This window comes from Crocodylus siamensis, chromosome 1 (genome assembly GCF_052110815.1).
Source record: "Crocodylus siamensis isolate JL-2025a chromosome 1, ASM5211081v1, whole genome shotgun sequence".
Classification (NCBI taxonomy): Eukaryota; Metazoa; Chordata; order Crocodylia; family Crocodylidae; genus Crocodylus; species Crocodylus siamensis.
Window position 1 is genome coordinate 414348641 of NC_143395.1, and position 14464 is coordinate 414363104.

The 14464-nt window shown below is 39.8% G+C and overlaps 1 protein-coding gene across 7 annotated transcripts in view; it reads right to left on the minus strand.

Annotated features, from left to right (window-relative positions):
• The window catches only part of EMSY (EMSY transcriptional repressor, BRCA2 interacting), a 44622-nt gene that overhangs the window by 12219 nt on the left and 17939 nt on the right, over positions 1–14464 (minus strand). For 6 of the 7 annotated variants that reach the window (XM_090030741.1, XM_090030742.1, XM_090030739.1 and 3 more), the window contains 6 exons: positions 13206–13506; positions 9425–9679; positions 7326–7475; positions 5444–5617; positions 3933–4069; positions 1045–1218 (listed from right to left, as the gene is read on the minus strand). In XM_090030741.1, coding sequence (XP_089886867.1) covers positions 1045–1218; positions 3933–4069; positions 5444–5617; positions 7326–7475; positions 9425–9679; positions 13206–13506 — 1191 coding nt within the window. The remainder of the gene's footprint in view (positions 1–1044; positions 1219–3932; positions 4070–5443; positions 5618–7325; positions 7476–9424; positions 9680–13205; positions 13507–14464) is intronic. The other variant, XM_090030740.1, reaches the window with a different exon arrangement.

The following is a 14464-nucleotide window of genomic DNA, read 5'->3' on the forward strand; positions in this document are numbered from 1 at the left end:
AACAGGACATTAGGACAGTGTATGGCAAGATATACGTAATCCACTTTTTCCATTACCGTCCATGACAGTATCTATAGATGCTGGCTTTGTTATGTAGGATTCTAGTTATAGTCTATTTAAAATGAAGTGCACAAGTTACTGGGTTGTATTTATGCTTCATGTTAAAAAAACCCCAACTATATATATTCTCACATACCACACACCCAAAATAAGACAAGCACTAAGAGTCATGACTGACTGTTTGACATAAGAATTTGACAAAGTAAGTCCTCCTAGAAACACGGGGTGTCCAGGAAGTGTGACATCCTAGGAGACAGGCTGGGTGAGGCAACAGGAACTACCTGGTATGGTAGGACAGCAGCAAATTTAGGCCCCAGACCCTTGGCAAAGGGCTGCAGCAAGACTTACTTCCTTACTGTATACAGTTCTTTACATAAGTTCCTGAAAATAGGAAAGTGTTGTTTCCACACAAGCCTCATCAAGCTATTGCAGACTGCATGCAGCAGCTCATCTGCCCTGAGCCAACTCAATTACTCCTTCAGGCATAAGCCACAGTGCTCAGCCAATAGCCACAGCTGAGAGGATTACCACAGGACTCTGCTCTTGCTGCTTGCTGAGTCAAAAAAAGTGGCAGACATCTAGGCAGCCAGAAGCAAAAAAATGCTATGTTCTAATATTCTTCCCCATTTCTATTCCAGAGAAGAAAAATCAGCTTCCCTGCTTAAGACAGGCAACCTAGGATCACAGGGAAAGGTGCACGTGATACGCAAATAAGATATAGTACGGACTTAGCATTTAAGCATTTATAGGATCAGGCTCAACAAAGGTCTGAAAGCTCAAGTCTCACAGCAGAGGATTATATATTCCTACTCCTGATGTTGTACTGATTAACTGGGAGACAAGAAACATACTACACCCCTCTGCACCATTTCAAATATGATGGGAGTCATTAAAGACTTTGAAACATCAATACCATGAAGCTGTGCTTCTCTAAAACAAATCCAGGGTTGTTTTTCATGAAACAGGAAGGAGGTCTCACTGTACCTGTGTTTTGCCTTGCTGCCCATAAACAATTTTGGTTGGGATGATTTTGGTGGCTGGCTGAACAGTGGACCCTATTCCTTTTGGCTGTGTGACAATCATTTTTGTGATGGGTCTCGTTGCAGTGATGATGGCAGGTTTTGCTCCTGCTGGCACTGCCTGAATAGTTTTCTCCCCCTGTAATGAAGGCAAAGTATACATGTTACCTCAAAAAATAATTCTTCAGTGAGAGAGAATAGCCCAGTACTTCTCAACGAGGCTGTCAAAATAAACCCAGACATTTCAAATTGATTTTGACACTCTGGAATCCTTTCTGATCTGTTGTGGTCTTTGAGTTTTTCCAATAGAAGAATTGCCCTATTATTTTTCTGTAGTCAAAAAGAGTGAAAGCTTAGAACTGGCATTGTCCAAGGGATGCCTCAAGTCTAATAAGGTTGGGAACCACTGGAATAGCCTCTTGTCTAAGATACATATAGTCATGTATTAAGCAATGTAGTGGCTGCATGTAACATATGTCAACAAATTTCTTTCATCACCAGGCTGATTTCAAGGAACAGATGCATTGAAGTGAAAGTGAATTAAAAAAAAAAATCAGGAATAGAGATTTACACTTTAAATTCTGCTGGAAGAATGAGGTTGGAGATTAAAAGGACTAGAGCTGAGATGCTCAACCTCTGTCTGTGCATCCCCACAGCTGGAAATTTGGTGGCAGAGGACCAGGGGAAGTGTTAACAGCCATTCCACTACTGCCAAATTTCCTAAACCATTGGGAGTCCCATGGACCAGATGATGTGGCACAGGAGGCTAGATGGCATTGGCCCATGGCCGGGTCCTGCACACTGGGCTTGCACCTGCAGGCCCAACCCCCCCATGCAGGATCTGCCCTGTGGACTGGTCCCACACCGCTGACCCAACCTTGCAAGACCAGATTGAGCACTGCTGAACTAGAGCATTTAACTGGCCTTAAACAAAACTGCTGCTCTCTGAATGGGTAAAACTGTTCAAGGACAGTTTAAAGGGAAATGTAAAACTCTGAAAAGGTGCCATTTGATAACAGCAACAGCTTCGATTATCAAAGATGAAAACACTCAAGAAAAAAAAATCTCCTCTCTTTGTGTTCACTGTTAGCTTGTTTTTTAAATTTACTTCAGCTTCTACATTTAACCAGCTTGGCCAATTTTATTTCTGGTTCTCAAGTAATTTCTGGAGGGCTTGTTAGAGGGTTAAAGGGGGTTTCCAGCAGTACAAGAGAATGAATGTTTGCTTTTATGTTAAGTACTAAAGCTGGCAGGTGCCTCTTGCTCAAGCAAGACTGTCTGTTTCAGATCATTTACTAAAGACAGAATTCCCCCAAGTCTTTTGTAAACGTTCTTATCACTGGAAATTAAAAACCACATACCATTTTTTATTAAGTGACTTTACAAACTCTATATTACAGGTTTAAAAATTATTGAAAGTATGTTCCTTTTATCTGTCATAGGCTTCAATATTATACCTGTCTCTAGGTATTTGATGCACCTGGTGCACATTTTTTTTTTCAATAACATGGATTGTCTTTGGAAAGTGCTGAGTTATAGCTGTTCTGTAGGAATAGTCCAACTTCAACCAGCTTCTGCTAGACCCCAACCATTAAAATCTAGTACTTATTCAGTAATGGGCAGCAGTGGTACTGATAAGAATCACATTTGTCAGCACCTTTCACATTCTCAGAGCCCTAATCCTGACTAGATGGCAGCTGGGGGCCTTGGACAGCATATCTGGTTTCAGAAATACCACAGTGCCAGTTTCAAAACAACAAAACACTGTGGGATTTCAGAACTGTGAAAATCTGGGTTTGCATTTCTGTCCTGACAAAGTGGAAAAAAGTTTGTACAAGCTCAAAAAAAAATCTTATAATACATAAACCCTTTCCCACCTGGTTCCAGTGTCCGAGTACTGGTTTTAAAGGTATTCTGACCACTGCCTACCCCCTCCACCGCACCTCATACTTGAATCCAAGAAAAGGGGCATCTACCCCTCCCCCCATGTTAAACGGGAAAAAAAACTTCTTGAATTTGAGTAAATGCAGCATATCAAGGAGCTCACATCATTTACAGTGATCTAGCAAAAACATGAGAGCAGACAATAATAAATATGCGTCAGCTATTCTATCTGCCAAAAGAACTCTCTGTAGTTCAACCAGGGAACCAAGATTCAGGAGTTATGCTAGAAGTACAGATAAAAGGGGCTAGAGAACAAATATTTAACACCCAGTGGTTGGAATAAGTACTCTCTGGGGAAGAACACTTCCTGCTCTATCTCCAAAGGATGATGTTATGCTTTATTTTAACTTTGCTTACCTGTGACCTTGCTTAGCTTAAGGAAGCATTCAATTCCTTAGAGTTGCAAAGCAGAGTAGCAACTAAGGTTGTATCAGAAGCATCTTTTAACCCTCCCAATCAAAATTTCCCCTCACTAAGTAATGTTGCAGTAGCATCCAGAAGCATCACTCAGTAGCAGGGCTTCATCATGTTAGGTACCAAACAGATCATGGAAACAGTCAGTCCCCTGAAAAGGATTATTACCCTTTCCTTCTGACAGGCGCACAACCAGACGTCTGCAGGTCTGAGAAAGGGGACACATCCTCCTCACTTTAAGAGGAAACTATAGTACAAAAATTCCAAGATCTCCATAAGCCAGGGACAAATGAACAGCTAACAGGAAATATGGGACTTCAACCCAACTTGAGCAGGAGAAATCTCTTCCAGTTCCCCATTTTGACTAAGAGTTTTTCACGCTTGCTTTTCAGCTAGACTCATGCTCTGTTTGAGAGCTCTTGGGAATTCTACTAATAATGGCCATCCCAAAAGACATGTTCAATTCGAGCTTCTAGATTTCAAACCTCTACTTACCCCAGCGTTTAACAATGTTGTGACTACATTCTTCCCTGGAAGACCTTGAATAGTTGTTCCTTTTCCAGTAGTCTTTTGCACAACAATCACGTTGGGTTTAGATGTCATTGGAATTGTAGTGATTTTGGTTGTTGTTCCTTAAAGAATATAGGAAGAAAGATAGCATTCAGTTTTTGTTACATGTCATATAACTCTAGACACCCCCTCAGGACACAATAAGAATGATAATCCTACTGTACTAATAAGCTTAAAACAACCAAACGTTAAACTAAGTTGGGCTCAAGGTCAGGTGTGCAGGATGTACAATAACTGATCTTACATACCCTGCATGGCATCAGCAAAGTCGGGCAGCTGCACATTCTTTGATTGGTGTAAATCAAAGGAAAACTCTCAGTGGTCATCATAGAAGATGCAGGTACAAATTAATTACATATTTACTCAAATCCAAGCAGAGGGAAGGGAGCCTTATCTTGGATTTGAATACCATGCTGGGGCAGGCAGCTTGACCTACAGCTGGGGCTGGACCTGCCACCACTGCTGCCTGGCCAGGGCCAGGCCTGGAGCTACTGCATGCTCTGTGGCCTGAGCCAAAGCCACTATATTGAGCAAGTGGTGGCAGAGGGTCACAAGTGGTGGGGGGGGGACAGGCAACAAGAAGGCGGGGAGGTGGGAAGGCAGCGATCCCTATCCTGTGTCCCTCCTCAGTGCCTGACCCCCCACCATTTGATCCTCCTATTACCTGGCCCCCAGCCACTTGCCCCTCCCACCTTCTGCTGCTTTCCCTCTGCAGCAACAGGGGACATGGGCTTAAGATGACCCCCCCCAAAATGATATTCTATATGTGGAAACTTGTAACAAATGTATACATTTTTCATGTATAGAATCTAATTCTTGGGAGGGAGAAGGAGGGGAGAAGAGAGGTTGTCTTAAATTCAAAGTTAGTGATCATAGTTATCAGGTATTGTAGTTAAATGCATTCATCTGTCTCATATTATATTAGGAGCCTCTGGCAAATTCTGGGCATCCCTGTGCCAAAAGGAAGTTGTCTTTTTAGAAAGAGTTACCTTCAAATGAGTGTGAAGATGTATTTGCTTGCTTTACAATTTAATCTGTAATACTTTGAAAGAAAAAATTATCTGGTAGTTTACACCTTGAAAAAATGGTTTCCTATTTCACAGAAAACAATTCAGATACCAAGGGTATCCTTAGGATAGATCTGTTCCAATTCTTTTCCATAGAAGGACACCAATTTTTCGTTGCATGGGAATACAGAATTCTGTTATTATAATACCACCTTTGGCTTCTTTCATCCCCTACATACTCCCTCCTTACCTTATCTTTCCCCTTCAGCTATTTCTGACACATACAATGAAATGTCTTCTTCAACCGGCCGTAATAATTATTAGACTGTGTACTCAGTGAAAAGTCAAATACTGAGTTCTGAACAATCAGAGCATATCTCAATTTCGTTTCTCAAATAAAGGTTTATAGCAAGATACCCATAGGCCTACCAGAAACAATATTACTGCTGATAATCTTGCCTCCCAACGTAGCCAGCGATTTTGGTACTACTGTTATGATGCTTCCGCTGGTGGTTTTCACATAAGTGGCGGCACCTGGAGTTCCAGCCATCCGAGCCCCTATAGAGGGACTTACTGTTGGACGTGTATATGTTGCTTGAGTCCCTATTTCAAAGGAAAACAAGAAACAAACTTGCTGTTAAAACATGAAACACTACCAGTACTGCAAAACGTGAAAAGAGTTTTACTTCAAAGGAAGCATTAATCTCCATGACAAGTTGGGCCATGATACTGTTTACAAACCCACAGCTAGTTCTCAGGCTGCATATCAATATTTATGCAATTTAAATTAAACTTAAATATGCTTTCATAAGACATGCTGTCAACTGTTTTTTGTTTACCCGTGATGTATCTATAATTTTTCAAAGCCCATGTCCATTAGACTCCTGGCTCTTTTGCTCATATGGTCTTTAAAATATGCCTCAGCATTTCCCTTTATCTTATCAGAAGCCAAAGTTTACTAGATGGCACTGCCAAAACTGTTCCCTTCTTTCCTTTAAGAAAAAGGGTAATATATTTGCTTTTCCCTTCATCTACACAGTAAAGTTTTCATTAAAGTTTAAAGTCCCTTTACAAAAAAGATACTATTACTGCTTATGAATTACAATTAAAGATGTAAAGTTAAATTTCTGAAGTGCTTACACATACAAAACTAATCATCTCAAACCAAACAGGTAGTAATGAGACACTGAATTTGTCTCCCATTGACCACAACTGGAGCAGTACTGGGCCTGCAGAAGTTGAGACTTCCCCAAAATTACATGTTGGACACAACTGTACAGCAAAAATTAGAAATACATTCCTGATTACCAGTATTAGCTTGTGGAAAATAGCTTAGGAAAGGAGATTTCTACTTTGCTTGCACTTCTGCAAGCGCTGAACTGCAGACTAGTCATTTGCTGAAGATTTTAATGAAAAAACTACTAGCCAGATACCTTGGAAGCCAAACATTCAAAACCAGATCAAAGAGAAAGTAAACTACTTCTATGATGTTTACCAATTAATACAAATTAAAAACAGGCAAGAACAAGTCATTTGTATTTGTTTATAACGGATTAGGAGACTATTTGATGCGTCTGCAATGTTTACAAGTAACCTGAAAAACTAAACTAAAAATTAAACAAGGCACAGAAGGCACAAATTTAAACCATCACTTCCAGCCTATATTGAACACTTAGCACAAAAAAAGATTAACCAAGTTTTATAAAAAAAAGTAACCTCCCCCAAATTGTCCTCATACTTCCAAGTTTGCAAACGATACCCTGTAATGCATTAGTCTGGATCACTGATGATACAATACGGAAGGCATGCACATCTATCAGCAAACAACACAGAAAAAGTAGGGAGATCTAATTTCTAACTTCCTCTTTCCTCTATAAACCTACTGTGAGAACTGGGCAAGTCATCTCTCGATTCCTCCATCTGTAAAACAGGAATGACGATGTTTACCTACCTGCAAGGAATGCTGAAGGCTTAACTTATTAGTTTGATATTTTCTAACACAAAGTGCTACAGAAGTGCAAAGTATCATGGTGGGTTTCAGAAGCTATGATTATGCTAGTGAGTGTCAAGTTAGAGAGACCAAAAGAGGATTAAGAGACCACTTCATGTGAACTTGAGGTCATAGTATAGCAATTTTAGAGTATGGCAAGGGAAGAGCCCTAACCTAGCATGACTACCCAACAGGCTTATTAATCTACTATTGTACCTTTTCATAAGCAATGAACAAGATGTTATTTAACCCTGTTATATGGAGTTCATCACCTGTATTTCTGGGTTTACCCTCCCATCCCTTCTAGAAGTAGTAACTTACCAGTGGGAGTAGTAACCAGTTTAGTTGTCATGATAGTCCCATTACTGCTAACCACCATAATAGGTGAATTGCTACTGCTGGGCAAAGTCGCTGTAACTGGTTTGGGTAGGATTTTACTGGGCTGCACCTGTTGAGTGATTATTTTAACACCTAGGAAAGGAGAAAGGTCACTGTTAACATACAGGCACAAAAAGTTACTTTCTGAAATGCTTCCCCAGACAGAGCCCTAATGGGTCTTCTGAGGTCTTTGCTTCTGAGCCCATGTATTCCTCATCATAAAAAAAAATATTTGGACTTTTTGCCAATAATCAAGAAAAATCAGCACCGTCTTTCACGTGCCTTTTGCCACTTCCTAGCTACTCTTAACTAAAACATGGGATGCCAGTAAGTCATGTGATCCACTGCAGTAGGTTTTAACCGTTTTGGCCCATGACTAAAAAATTAAGTAATGTCTCCATGACCCACCATTTCAATCAGTAACAAACTAGTCCAGAAGCAATGAAATATCTAAAGATGTAATCCATATTTTGTTTCAATTAAGTTACTTCATTTTAAATTGAATTACAATTGACAAATTTCATTTTATCAAGTTACACAGAGCAAAAAATTGGATTGCTGGTAGCAGTAAGGAATAAATATGGCACTGAATAGGGGAACTGGGCATGAGATGCTCTTTCTGCCCCACTTACAGCCTTATGCTAGAGAGGAACTGAGCTAGCACAGGGACTGGAGAGAGGCATCAAAATAGAGGTAGGGAGCAAGCATCTCCATTCCCCTCCAATGTTGTGGGATTTTACTTTCTCCTTCCTACAACCAACCCATGAACTGTCCTTAAGATTCACTTTTCAGTTGCAACGGATGTGAGAAGTCATGATCCAATTAGCACAAAACTATATCCAGACTTGTGTAGGATATACTGGCTGTGTAGTTCTATTCCATGCTGAGTCAATATGTATTATGCTGGGAAAGTTGCATAGGCTTCCTCACATAAATCTAGGTGAAAAGCCAGATACAAAAGCAGAATCTCAGTGTAAACTCTCTCACCTAAGCCTTCCAAAGTAAATAGTATATGGTGTGCTACAGGTAGTTTTGTTTTTTTTTTAAACCATGGAAAATCTGCAAATTGTTCAATCTACTGTGGAAAATCAACAAGCACAGTACAAGACCAAAAGACAGTGCTGCTAGCTTAAAATTTTGAGGACTTTAATATTACTTTTTTGTGTGCAACAGACATGCAAGAACAATAGTTGTTAACTGTATGGTATTCAATGACTGGCAGAGGGCATTTTATTTGGGACAGGAAGTTTTTATTTAAGCAATGATTAAATAAAGACAAGGATTACAGGACTAGAACTATCTTTTTTTCCCCTCTAAACTCATCTGAGTTACCCTGACCTAAGTACCAGAGCCCTTACTACTGATTTTACATGCATTATTGTAACACATGGACAAAATAGTTTGCACTTCTACAGCACTTTTTAATCAGAATTGGAGAACTTTATAAACATGAATTCTCACAGCACCCCAATAAGATTGGGTATTATGCCTATATTATAGATGGGAACAACTGAGGCAGAGAAAGTGACCAGCCCAAAGTCAACTGAATGAATACGTTCTAAAAGAGAATCTAGCCTCAGTTCTAACAGCATTCAATATGACAAAAGACCAAATTACATGGGGAGGGAGGGGTTGGACCCAAAGCAAGCTATAAGAGATAGGAGGAAGGGTTAATTTTTGTGTGAGCAGTATTACTGAAAAGCTATTTGATGTTCAAGGAACTAGCATCTTTCAAGTAGTCAACCGCGCTTGTTTACCAAAAAGTGCATACCTCTGTGACATCGAGAGGCACAACAACTTTTTCTACCAAAGGCAAAGATAAAAAACAGAAGACCTTCTATTAAGTCCAATGAAAACCGTTACCTAGACATCCTCTATAACAGTCTTTTCGAGTTTCCAGGCCAAATCTTGCATTCAGACAGCTCTTTCTGAAGTCAGTAGAGCTGCCTATGCACATGTGAGGACAGAATTAAAGCCCTTTATTCAGAGCAGACATAAGACTTCTGTAATTAGCAAAATCATCCAAGAGAAATTCCAACTACCTGATTCCTGTTTGATCTGAATGGTGGGCTTGATGCCAGGTGGCAACTGAGATTGCTGTGGTTGCTGTTGGGGTATGGGAGAAGATTGTGTCAGCTGCTGCTGCTGGGCCTGTTGTTGTATTTGATGCACGGGCTGTTTTGGGGACTGTTGATGCTGTTTGGGAAACTGTGCTAAAATCTGAGTTGGGTTCCCCACCAAGCTTTTGGGAGAAGGTAGTCTGGTAGATGCAACTTTAATTGCCGATGTGGACACACCTGTGAAAGAGCAAACAAATGAGGATTTAACTCTGCAAAGCAAGAGGACACATTTCTGTGTTTTTAAAATAAATACTTTTCTATTGTCTTTGCTATTGTCCAAAACAAACCCAATCCATGTATGAATTGGCAAGATGCAGCGACAGACCTTAATTCCAAAGCACTCTATTCGAAGGTAAAGGAAATCTTACACAGAGCCTGTATGCACAACAAGCTTGCACTGGTTTATTTATACAAGTTTTGTAGACAAATAAGATACACCAAGATCTGGGGTGGATAGATGACCAGTTATCACGGGGTTGCCATATGTAACAGGTGACAACTGTGCCTGGTCACTAGGTGGCAGAGGAGCAAATAAGAGCTTTTTTCCCTGGGTAAATGGATGTCCTGGGATAAGCTGTGGATAAATGACACACACACCAGTCCTTTTACCCTTATTTTTTCAAGCTAATTCTATACCAGACAGGAGTTATACTGGTGGAGGACTGTGTTGTGGAAGTACCTTTTTCATACTGTGTAAACATACTGTGTGCCCAGAGCCACAGACTACCAATGACAGGAAACACAAGAAAACAGCCAAAATAAAGATCATGGCAAAAAGCTTATGATCTACACTTTGCACTTTTTGTAGTATAAGTACAAAAGATCTGTCCAAGTGTGACAGTTTTGTAAGCAACAGAGAAACAAAGATAATTTATACTGGAATCAAGACAGCAGAAGGTTGAAAGGCAATATAGAGGTGTAAAAGTAAACATTAAGACTATCACCACTGAATAAGAATGCTTGTCAACATATGTGATACTCCGAGGTGAAAAAAAAAGCTGTATTATCTTGCATATAACAAACACCTTTCCACCCAAAATTGGGGTGCATATATGAAGTGGGGAGGCAGATTTTCTGAGAGGCATACAAGTACTGTACTTTGATTCCTGCTTCATAATGCAGCAGCTGTTGCATTACTATTTCAGGCATCTGACAGTCAACTGATGTACTGGATCACTGTTCTTCAGTCCACAGTTGTTAATGATAGTCTCTCCTTTTTAATAGTTTTGATGTTCCACTAATCAAACTAATCTTTCCTAGGGCAATTTTGCTGTCTGCTAGCTGCTCCTGATCTCTCCTCTCCTACTGCACAATTTTGGAGACTTCTTTGCTCTTTTTAAAAGCATAGTCACCCATGGAGACCAACCTTAAACAAACAGCAAGGGTTTCAGTTTTATTTAAGCAGAAAAAGGAAAGCAAGTCAGCTAAAGACTAGGCGCTATGCAGTCATAACTCTGGTTATATCTTTTTTTCTTCATTCTGCTTTTCAAAAACCATGGTGTCTTAGGGGTATGCTGTATACCAGAAAATATGACCAGATTTTGTAGTACTTATGAAATATGTAACTCTTGGAATTAGGAACACTTTGGAACAAGGTAATCAAACCAAAGTCTTGTAGTTAAATATTTAAAATCCTGTTCAGTAATAGAAGCAGTTGGCATAAAACCTACAATAAGAACCACCGCTTCCCATCTTAAGCTACTGCGTAATACTGTCCGCCTTTTAACAGAATCTGGTTCAATCTGTTATTCTGAGGAGCCCATCAGCTAGGTAACAGGCCTTTGGGAGGTCATCCAAGGAGTTTTAAGTGTGCTCTGCAGCCACAGAATTCAAATTTAACAACCTGAAGCAGGAAAACAAACAATAGCAAGAGTCCCTCACATTATTTAAAGAAGAATGTCTCACACATTGCTCTCTACTGAATCCCTCTGACAAAGATTAAAACCCAGACAACTATGAGACACCATATCGGTCATCCCATACCAAAAGGAAAGAGACACAGATCTACCAGAAGAAATAGGCTGGGAAACAGTATAAGAAATAATACACAGTTTTAAAAGGGTCCATGAACTCTTAGGAGAATATAGTAACACAGACCTAGATGGGAACTCTTGTAACATCTAGTCCTGTCCTTTGTTGCAATAGGCAATCCCCTTAGGTAAATGGACCAAGCTTCACCTTAAAACTAATTAGGGTGTTTGCTTCCAGCTGTTTTTCCTTTTGGAAGGCTATTCCAACTTCAAGGCTATTCAAAAGCTTACACCTCCAAGTGTTGAAAGACTCTTAACTTTGAGGCTCAGTTTAGTCAAAGCCAATTTATAACCATTTACTCTTGTGCCAGAGTCCTTTATGGTAAAGAACCTTTTTTTCTTCCTGGTTTGTACCCTGGAATGTATTTAAAGAGAGTAATATAATCAGATCCCCTTTTTCAGCCATCATTTTGTTGGTCTAAAGCAGCCATGCTCTTTCAGTTTTGTCTTGTAAAATGGTTCTCCATTCTCCTGGTCAACCCCTTTATCTGTTCCAAGTCAATTTTCTGTCTTGAACATAGGCAACATCTATAGTTGCACTTTACAGTTACATTTGCCAACTTCACACTCACACTGGATAGAATCACAGAACTGTAGGGCTGGACGGGACCTCAGTGGAGCCTCCAGTCCAACCCCCTACTTGAGCAAGGATCACATCCAGGTGTCTCCTCCTATCATTCCCAAATGGAGAGCCCCTACCTTGTATCACAGATTTTTGTTAGTGGCTCCTTTCCATGTGTACTATTACACTTCACCCCATTCTGGTACTCAAATCCTAAAGGCCACCCAGTTCATCTGCAAAACATTCTTTTGTGTCAAGAAGAGAATGGGAAGGGGAAGATTATGAATAACATCAGCCTAGAAGAATCATTTTATGACACTACTGTGACGCAGCGTGCTGAGTTGGAATTAAGACTCAACAACTCATAAATGTTAATCTAAGCTGTGAAATGCATCTTTTAGACTTTAGGTGCTTTAGGACTTTACTACTACCACAGCATCTCTGATCTCTAAAATGGGGATAAAACTTACAAATACTTCTCTACCTAACAAAACAGATATCTGGACAGCTATTTGGCTGGGGTGACATGATTCCGGCACCCATTCCTGCCTGGGGCAGGGGGTTGGACCTGATGATCTGTTTAGGTCCCTTCCAACTCATAGTACTATGTACTATGAAAACTTAAGATTAGTTCATAATCAAGATACTCTAAGGATTACATACATCAGCCACTAAGACTGATCTTTCCTGGAGTTCATTTTGTAAGTTTTTGTGGATCATGTTTTAACAAGGAACCATCCCAAATGATTGCCACAGAATGGGAGGTGAAAGTGTGTATAACATTTTAAGGAGTTGGATTTTTTTTTTTTTTTAAATACTTCAGGCAAACTCTGCTTGGAACACATATTTATATATACATATTTATATAACACTTTTTGGCAAGAGTCTCTTGAAAAAGACTTGCAAAGAACAATTTAAGGGTGGGGGGGAGGGAAGCCAGGTTAATTGAGGGTTTTTATGGACTACACTGATTTAGTAGCATTAAGAACCAGATGCTTTTAAACTATGTTTTGAGTTCCAAGGTATTTACAAAGTACATAGAAAGGGTGATGCCTACAAAATACACTCTACCAGTCAGAAAGCTTTTATACAAATAACAGTACTGCTGTACCTTGTGCTACTGTTGACATGACCACTGACGGCGTTGATGATACTACAGCAGTCACAGCAATAGTATTTGCAGTGGAGGAGGGAGTGGAACAAGTGGTGGTGGTGGTGGTACTAGTGCTGCTACTACTGCTGCTGCTGCTGACCAAAGAGGACTGAGAAGCAGTTATAACCACTGGCTGCTTCTGAGTAGTTGAGGCAATGACAGACGTTGGGACAAGTTTGGTGACTGCTGCGTAGTTGTGGGACTTGGAGAGAATGTTGGGCACAAACGTTGAACTTGGAGAAGTGGTTACAATGATCACCTGGAAAAACAAAAATCCATTCATTCTTCATATTTATTTAAAAGTGCTGTGGACTTCTTACATTAAACTACACAGACAGACACAGTTCTATTTCATTTAAATGGTCTTGGGTTAGGGAGATCACTTGCAGACCTTAACACATTCACTTGCTAGCAGAAAATGAGACACTTCTCTTGGCTGGGGGAGGAATAACTAGCCCTGCAATTTCTGAAGGGAATGCACCTTCATCAAAAAGGGTACATGTGTAACTTTTTTGATTCTGAACAAAACATTACTGCTGTTGCATAGATTGTTATGGCTGCAGACAAACTGAAACAAGAGACAGGTGAAAACCACCTCAGTTCATTTGACAGCGCCCAAAAGCCTGGAGCCCGTTTTTCTCAAATAGAACTGTTGTATGTCTTGTATTTTAGAAAGGCTTTGAGTATTACTATCTCAAATCCTGCATACACTCTAAGGGTTGACAATGGAAAGCAGAAATATAGCATCACAGAGGAAAAAAAACAATTAGGGAACAACTGATCATTTCACATTATGGATCAAAAAGATTATCATCACATTTCCCTACCACCACAAGGGAACTTTATTTCCAATAAATATCAGTGAAGAACCAAGTGTTAGGTTCAGAAGCGGCTTCTGATAAGTTTTCAAAAAGACGGGAAGTTCTTTCTTCTCTTGGCACCATTTGTCTGAAGATAATAAATGCTACATCTAATGAGAGCGATTTGCAGCCTCACTAATCTGTTTTGACACTGAAAGACCTAAAATTCATTCTGACCTTGCAAAAGGTCAGTTTTACCATTTAGCAATCACTTAACTTGGAAAGTTAGATGTTTAATGGTCTAATCATTCTGTTTTTTTGGACCTTGTGGTGTGTGTTGACAATATATAATCTATTACATACGTATATTCACTTAAAAAGAAACATACAAAAATCAATTATGTATTGATATAATAT